Source organism: Nannospalax galili, unplaced genomic scaffold (genome assembly GCF_000622305.1).
Source record: "Nannospalax galili isolate Female #2095 unplaced genomic scaffold, S.galili_v1.0 scaffold281, whole genome shotgun sequence".
Lineage (NCBI taxonomy): Eukaryota > Metazoa > Chordata > Mammalia > Rodentia > Spalacidae > Nannospalax > Nannospalax galili.
In genome coordinates, this window is record NW_008349068.1 from 5,654,218 (window position 1) to 5,663,147 (window position 8,930).

General features: G+C 40.8%; 1 protein-coding gene and 1 pseudogene across 4 annotated transcripts in view; both read right to left on the bottom strand.

Annotated features, from left to right (window-relative positions):
• The window catches only part of LOC103744446, an 8,549-nt pseudogene extending 7,809 nt beyond the window's left edge, over positions 1-740 (bottom strand).
• Positions 741-2,627: 1,887 nt separating this feature from the next.
• CUNH2orf80 (chromosome unknown C2orf80 homolog) overlaps positions 2,628-8,930 on the bottom strand; it is a 24,139-nt gene continuing 17,836 nt past the window's right edge. For all 4 annotated transcript variants that reach the window (XM_008846206.3, XM_008846207.3, XM_008846209.2 and 1 more), the window contains exons 6-8: positions 7,150-7,237; positions 6,712-6,826; positions 2,628-3,090 (exon numbers count right to left, since the gene is read on the bottom strand). In XM_008846206.3, the coding sequence (XP_008844428.1) occupies positions 3,015-3,090; positions 6,712-6,826; positions 7,150-7,237 (279 nt within the window). In that variant the 3' untranslated portion in view covers positions 2,628-3,014. The remainder of the gene's footprint in view (positions 3,091-6,711; positions 6,827-7,149; positions 7,238-8,930) is intronic.

The following is an 8,930-nucleotide window of genomic DNA, read 5'->3' on the forward strand; positions in this document are numbered from 1 at the left end:
AGGGGGGGATTTATCTTGAACAAATAGTAAATGCAGTATCTTTTATACTCTTTTTCTTAATTAGGTACTGGTGTTTAAAGTTTGGTGGGGGGGGGGGATTTATCTTGAACAAATAGTAAATGCAGTATCTTTTAATCTTTTATACTCTTTTTCTTAATTAGGTACTGGTGTTTAAAGTTTGGTGGCATTTACAATATAGAATCTGGGAGCACAAGTTTTTAAAACCTCACCACATAGTTCCTGAGAAATGAGATTCCTGTTTCAGGTACCCAACTGCATCACACACACTAGGTGTCACATACACTTTCTGCTCTCTAGTTGGAATGACTTGGTTTAAGATGATAATATGTATTTCCAGAGACTGATAACTAGGACAGAGCCACACTTACTTGGGGGATGAGGCAGCAGGCGCGGATGGAGTCGCTGAAGCCCATCCACTGCTGGTAGTCGAGGTAGTCCCCGAGCCGCAGGAAGTTCTGGTGGCCCTGGTAGTTGGGGCGCTCATAGAGCATCCAGCAGCCGCTGTCTAAGCGGATGGAGTTGCAGCGGCTGAAGTGGGGCTGCAGGTTGGGGCAGTCGGTGCTGCGCTCATAGCAGCGGCCCTGGAAACCGCGGTCCTAGAAGAAGGTGATCTGCAAAGGAAAAGGAGAGAACAGCACATGGTCAGATGGAGGGCACATCCTCACAGGGGAGATGCTCAACAGACAAGGACGGCTCCTCTCTTGGCTCACCTTCCCCATCGTTGTTGACAGCGAATGATCAGTGCCGAGTGTGATGGGGACAGGAGTGGCAGCTGATATAGACACAGCAGGATGGCTGCTGTGTTGGCAAGAACAGCACAAAAGGGACCTGGGGGTAATGCATAGGGAATTTCTGTGTTCTCTCTCTTTTTCATTTGGGATCATAGGGCGGGGGCTCTCATTCTCTCTGGTATTTTCCAGTTGTTCTCACTAGCTTCAGTGAAAGGAATTAAAGTCAGCAGAGCCATCATGACCTTGGAGACAAAGGGCGCACTTCTCATCCTCTGCAGCTCTCTAGAAGTACATTACGCCCACCATGTTGCAATGTTTGCTGTAGAAACTGCTGAGATGGAGGTTGGTGCTTCCATCTGTGGAAGCTCATGAGAATCACAAGTTCCAGAAGCACTGGAGGTACCAAGAGGCAGCAAAGAAAGAAACAAAAATTCCCTAATAGAAAATAGTTGCACATCATTCACAGTAGAATATGGATTTAATTTTTTAAAACGTGCTCGTGTTTAAGATGAAAAAATTAGGGCACTGTACACACTAAAATATCAATCAGTGTTACCAATGAACGGTAAGGTTACATAGAGTCTTTGTTTTATTTCTTCTTTTTGCCTTTTTATTTCCTTAATTCTTTTTAAAAATATTAAGTGCACCTGTGTCATGCAATGCCCGCGGAAGACAGAAGAAGCTGTCAGATCCCCTGGAACTGGTGTTACAGACAGTTGTCAGCTGCCATATGGGTCTTCTGCAAGAACAACCAGTGTTCTTATCCACTGAGCCATCTCTCCAGCCCTGATTTCCTTAATTCTTATTATAAACATATATTATAAATTCAGTGGATGAAAATACTAAAATTAATTTTAAAATGTATGATTTTGAGTTAATGGTGAAAAGCAGCTTTGAAAGAAATACATTTTGTTTTGAGATTTAACACTTCTTGGGCTAAAAATGAAGAGCTCTCTCAATCTGAGACAGTCAAAGACTAGGAAGAGACACAGCACCTTTCTATTCCTGCTGCCGCCCTTCTAGGGCTGCTTTTTGTTTCTTGAACCAGTATTATGATTTGTCTGTGTTTTCCCTCACCAAATGTCATTGCTTCGCTGAGCCCTGGTGATGGCCTCAAGAGTTTTTCTCCATTGCTCTCAACTGATTTGGAGCACTCCTTAAATAGTCAGGGATGGAGGATAGTCAAGCCTTAGATTATCTTCTATCATCCCATCCCATGCATAAGTATAAAGCTGAAATCAAAGACCATTTTGCTTCCTCTCCATAGTGGGGGAGGGGCTGGAGAAGAACCTAGAAGGATACCCAACTAGCGCTATTAATATAGTCACAGTGCCTTCATGAAAATCCTCGGGCAGCACTTACACTGAATGTGCAGATAGTGAAAGGACAGATAACAAGAGTGGACAAGGAAAAATAATGTCTTCTCATAGCCAGCAGGGATGTACAAAGCAAACTGGGCAAAGTCCCCTGCAGCTGGAACCTGGCAGGGATTAAAGGATATTCTCCTCTGCCTCCATCCTAGTGTTGCACGTGTCCTGGTAAGCCTCAGCTAAAAACGTGATCAAGCCCAATGTGGAAAAGCCCATGCTGATCTCCCCAGCCACAATCCCAACATGAAGTGTGTCATCATTTTCAGAAGAGGTCAACAAACCCACCTGATTTTGCACAAGGTAATGAGACTATTCTGCAGAAAGATGACACACCTGATCCTTAAGAAAGGAAATGTATAATGTGTACTTATATTCATTTGATAAAATTGTTACTGCAAACAGGTTAAGCAATGTGTCTACTTGGCATTTTGGAAAGGTAGTGAAGAAGTAGAGCCTTTTATTTTCCTAGTGGTCATTATGTTCTCTTGAGAGAAAGCTTGCACTCTTTATCTTTTAATGCTTTATTGAAATGATTTTACATTTCTCTTTTTGAAAGTATGGTAATAACACAGTAATTTTATTTTGGGTTATAACTTTGGAAAACTGCCTCCCAACCCCAGCATCCTGTGCAATATTCAGTGCTACACATTTAGCAAAATGTGCTTCAAAGCTAGATTGTCTGATCCTACACAGAAATATATCTTCTCCGAATGCTCCAACAGTCCTCCAGGCATAGCACAGGCATAGCACAGGATACACACATTTGTTCTTTTCCCAGAATGTAGGTGTGAACTATGCTTCAAATAAAGCTCAGTGGCAAACATAACTTTCAATGTAGTTTGCATCAGAAGCTAACTGCAAAGAAAGCCACATGCCGGTGACAGCTGCAGCATTAGGATGATCCTTCTTGTCTGCTCCCAGAAGCTCTTTTAGGAGGGCCACAGGACAAGCCCACATTTCCAAGTGATCTGCGGAATGAAAGGGTGGTTTTAGTACCAAGCACATCAGTACAACACAGACATAAACACTGGTTTTCCATCTATAGGGATTTAAGGTCAAACATCAGATACTGACTGAGATGGATTAGGTAAATGTAGATATAAAATAATTTTTGTGGAACAATTCTGAAAGAGCTGGAAAATAAATTGTATTTCTCAACTAAATACAATATATGGTCTCCCACTGGATCCTGTATAAAAGGAAAAAATGCATAAGAAGGATATTATTGTGTCAAGTGAAAAGTTGCTACATAAGTGTTAGATTAGATAAAAGTGACAGTGTTTGCTATTCTGAAGTTGATAATTGGTTATTTAAGAGCATGACTTTGCTCTTAGTAGATGCAAACTGAAGTATAAGGAATAAGTTGATAGGCCGTGTGTAACTTTTAATGACTCAGAAAAGATTGTATAACAATAGCTCTATACTCAGACAAAAAGAGAGACAGAAGAGGCAAAGAGAAAGTAATGAAGCTAATGGAACAAACATTAACAGTAGATGTTGAATCTGTGTCCTATTTACTATGACAACTTTTCTTTAAGCTTGAAATTATTTTCAAGTTTTAAAAATAATAAAAATCATACTTTCTTGGACTAACCCTACCCAACGCAAATCATTTTTCAGCTCCCTGGCAGTTATGTGCTATGTTTGAAGCATATTATTCTGAGTTTTGCCTATTGCTTTGAACTGAAGTTTAAATCCCCCACCCCCTTCTTGCTCTCTTCCATGATGTAGTGAGTTTTCCAGGAGTGGTAAGAGAGGGGACAGGTGTGATCATGGCAATTCTCCAAGCTTTTACTCATGTAGTTCTTGTAACAGCCCTATGAGGTAGACACAATTATACATTTTCTTTTTATAGAAAATAACCCAAAATATAGAGAGATTAGCTTTCTTGTGAGATATTGCTCATAACCATTTTGGTTAAAGTGAGCTACTAATGCTAATGCAACTAAAAAGAAACCCCCCAAACAGCTTTTTTCCTCTTAATTTATGAACAAACTCAATAACTGGAAATAAAAGAAAATATTGAAGAAGGTATTGCTTTATACTGAAGTTAAAAAAGTAGTGTTTCAGTTCAAAGACATGATACTATCTCCATAATCCATGAAAGAAAAATGAGGAATCCCAAATACATAAGATGAAAAACTCTTCAACAACAAACTACAAAGCACATTTTCTATATATTTAATAAAATATTTACTTGTGTAATATAACAATAAGTACAATATACCAATGTGTATGCAGTAAATAAAAAATATATACAGTAAATACTGGAATATCACAAGAAATATTAACAGTGGTTGTTATGAGCAGTAGGAGAGGAATGCAGAGAATAGAGAATTCTTTTGCTTTTCATGTTGTATTTTTGGTATAGTTTGAAATATTTACCTTCAAGTATGCTATTTACTACTATATTTTATAAAGTATTTAAAAAGTACTCAGGAGTTAGAAAAATGCCTAAATTATACAAAAATAAATCATTGGCTTTATTTAAAAAGCACAATGGATTTTATTATTTGACTTTCAAGAAAAAGCATTTCCAGAAGGGATTCATACGAAGATGGGCCCAGTGATGGAGTCAGTTCTGACATACTAGGGCTCTTAAGCATTGACTAGCCAGTAGAAATGCCTGGAGCTTAGAAAGGAGTCTCTTGATCAGTGTAGACACTCAAGACTGTTGGTTCATTCGCCAACAGTAGTTACCAGCTCTCCAGAACCTGCAGAGTACTTCATCTACACGTGAGATATAAGGAGATAAGGGTCTGCCCTCAGCACCTCATCAAGAAGCCAATAGTCATTGGTGGTTGTGAAAGAAAACACATAGGATGAAATTTATATATATATATGGCAGTTGCACATATGAACTCACAGCAATTGTGACAGCATGTACAAGATCTGTGTAAGCTTAAGCCAGACAAAATCCCAGAATGAAATCATATTTTAAAAATAATCTCCAAATGATGTTTAGAACTGAAATATTAGAGCTATGTTCTCATTACACAGTGTCCATACAGGAGCCTCAGTGGATCTCTAAGCCTGTTCCAGAGGTCTGTTTTTGCATGATTAAATTTTGTCCCTTTATCAGTGTGTTTGTATGTGTACATACACATGAATGTTTGTATGTACTGTGTCTAGAAGTCTTACTGCTTTTTGTTTGTTGTTTCATTTTGTTTTCTAAATCCTGCTGTTTCTAAACTCTCATGAAAGTTGATACCATCTTACCTTAGAAAGTTCTTCAGGAACAAAGCTATAGTTCTAGGAAATCTGTACCCTTAAATCTCATTATAGCAACTAGTTTTAAAAGAAAATTCAATATGGTGATGGTTTTCTCCGTGTTGTCATTCTATTTTTGGAATAGAATATTAAGGCCTGATGTGATCAAAGAATTCATGAAGTTTCTAAAGCAGGCCCTGTGATGAGGTTATAGTTCCTTTATAAGTGTATTGCTTATATGTGTGATAAGTGTATTCATGTCATGCAACACTTGTGTAGGTCAGAAGAGGGCAGCAGATTCCTCTGGAACTGGAGATACAGATAGTTTTTAGCTGCCATGTGGGAATGAAACCTGAGTCTTCTGCAAGAGCAACCAGTGGACTTAACTGCTGAGCATTCAATATGTGTGTGCGTGAGGTTATATTTTCAATCAATCAATCAATCAATCAATCAATCAATCAATCAATCAATTAATCAATCAATATGTTTCTAGAACCTGAATAAATCCTGAGTGTCATGTGGTTCTGCTAATTCAGAGATTTGTATTCAAAATATGCATAATACAGCAATCAAACTAATGGAAATAAATTTTCAATTTCAACTTAAAGTTTCTTAAAGTAAACCCAATTCACAACTCTTCCCTTTCCTACTTTAACTCTCCAGCTCATCTGGAGTATCTCATGCTACAGATCCCTAAAGTACCCCAGACTCCCAGCTTCAGCTCTTTGGATTATCTCCCATCTCAGCTTTTATCATGTTGATCAACTTGGTCTCTCTGGATTCTTTTGACATCTCTCTTCACTTTGAGCCATATGATTGAAAATCAGAGCTGGAGTATGAACCACAACATGACAGATTCTCTCTACTTTCCCTCTAGCCCCATCCATCTCTGATCATTCTCTAAATTCTACAGCATAACAATTGAGGATCAGATGACTAGGACAGGAGTAGAGGAGATTCCACAAAAGAAAAGATAGAATTCTCATTTGTATCAAATTCTCCTCAGGAACATTTCAGATACAAATATTAATATAAGCCTCCTCCCTATTGGAATCAACTAACAGCCAACTAATTTGTGAATTGGATTTTTCAAGAGGTGAAAGCTAATCATAGTTCACATTTATTTAGGGTTTACTATGTACCAAGTGCCATTCTAACCTCTCATCCATAACCTCAATTAATCATTTCAACAAACTTAAGGGATGGGTATCATTATTTTCCCCATTTTCTGCAGCAGGCAGGTAAAGTAGCCCATTCAAAGCCACATAGCTGATAAGTAACAGGCACTATATTCAAACCCACAACTTCTGCCTTGAAAGGCTCAATTTTCAACCAGATTATAAACACAATTATCCCACAACATTTATCCTTAGACCTACTTTATTCTTTGGCTGTGTGCATGAGAACCTTTTCCAGGATTTGTACCCTGTGCCATTCCTTCCTTTGTGGAGCTGGTGACTTTTTTATTCATTGTTCCTCCTCTCAGCTTGACACCTGCAGACATAGGCAGCAACCGCATCTGAATATGGAACTTTAGAAATATGTGTCTACCCACAGTGTTCAATCTTGCTTGCATCACCCCCCCCCCCACAAACACACACACCACCACCACCACCACCACTACCACCACCACCAAAGAATCTGAGAAATAAGCCTTTCTGATTTGGGTAATGTGGGGGAACAGGTTATAAAGAATCCTGATTATTATTAATCCCACCAGACAGAAATCTACTCATGATTACCATTTAACCTTACCTTGTGCACCCACCCTCTAGTTAATTTAACTTTTTCTACATGCCAGAAGTAAACAGGCTTACTCTGTCTGCTGGCACACTCTGCCGCTTTGGGTGCTGTCAACATGGCAAAAGGGTGCAAGGAGCGGCGGGGTAACAGAGCCTGGGGGACCTGGAAGAAGACAGTTCTGTTTCTAAAAGTCATATGAGCTTTGTGTGGTAAACACCTGCCAGTGATAGTATCTGGGCAGTCTCACCAATCCAGAGTCTTGAGATGTGAACAGCTACATCAGTTGAGGCACCTGAGGTGATGGATGTGAACTTCATGGGCTGCCTTTACTCTGTGCTTGGTTCCTGTTGCCCAAGAGGCCGCTTTCCCACACGGATGCTCTTCATAGCTCCTTTCCTGGCATAGCCACTTCCTCTTTTCTGCCCCAGGCTCTTGCCTTTCTTTTGCCATGGAGCTCAAATATCCCCTTGTCTGAGGAACTTGCCCTGACCTTCCCAACTTGCTCTCACCTGCCCCTACCAGCCTCCACAAACCAATGCCCGACTCACTTCTCTGTGAACTCAAGGATGGAAGGACACATAAAAAGGCCAGTGTACCAAGATTAGTGATAGCTTTATGTGCTGGCACTATGCTGCCCTGATTTCAAGGCTACAGTCCCCATGCCTTCAGGGAGCACCAGGCCCTGTTTCTGAGGTGTGGTGGGAAGGGCAGACCAGATTCTTGCTTGGGGACTGAAAGAGGAGAGGGAGGACAGAGAACCAAGAAGCAATCTATTCGCTATGCTGGGTTGTTTCACAGGCAGACACAGTGAATAAGGGAACGGAGCAGAGTGGCATGCAGGTGGTTATGGAACAGCAATGGAAGCCCCTGGGGAAAGCTGTGCTTCAGATTGGACTCAGAGGGACAGTCATTGTGGGAAGAGTCTCAGAGAGGCACTCCAGGCAGAGAGAGAGAGAGAGAGAGAGAGAGAGAGAGAGAGAGAGAGAGAGAGATGCAAGTCTCAGAAATGAGACTGACCACCTGACCAGAGGAGTAAGACTGAACTCTGGAATTGATGGATGTGCCTGTGTTTTTACCACTCCTGAGCTCCATAGATAATCTGGAGATGAAGATGAGGGGGAAGGTAATTTTTAGGGTGCTAACCTGCTGCCTACTCAGATTGCCAGCTCTCTGAATAAAGCACAACTTCAAGATTGAGTTCCTGTCTGCTCATTGGCCTTGTGGTGTCAGACAGCACAAACTCTGGTATTCCAGTAATACCTGAGCCTGTCCCTTAACTTCTCTGTGCCTGCTTCTTCGTGTGATATTAAAACTACTCATGACTGCCTTCTGGAGTTTTAATAAAGTTAGCATATGGAGCTGGAGAGATGGCTCAGTAGATAAAGCGCTTGCTGTGAAAACATGAGGCCCTGAGTGCTAAACCCCAAATCCCACGTAAAAAGAAGGGCACAGTGGCATGTTCCAGTAACCCTAGTGCTGTAGGGCAAAAACAGGTGGGTCCTGGGAACTTGCTTGCCAGACAGTCCAGCTGAAACAGTGAACTTAAGATTCAGTGAAGAGAACCTGTCTCAAAAAATAAGATGGGTTTCCAGCATGGAGGGGCTCACAAGCCCCCACCCCATGCTGAAGAGCTGATGGCTGCTAGTGGAGGAAAAGTCAGCTTTATTTAGGGGTGTTGTCCCTGGTTGGTCAATGACCTTCTAGTGGATGCCCCATACCCATACATTTAGGGGTAGCATAAATTATACTCAGTGGGGTATAAAAAAAGGGGGACATAAGTTGGGGCGGGATGGGGGTAAATTAGAGGGAGGAATGGAAAGTGAATATGATCAAAATACAATTGTATGGCTATATG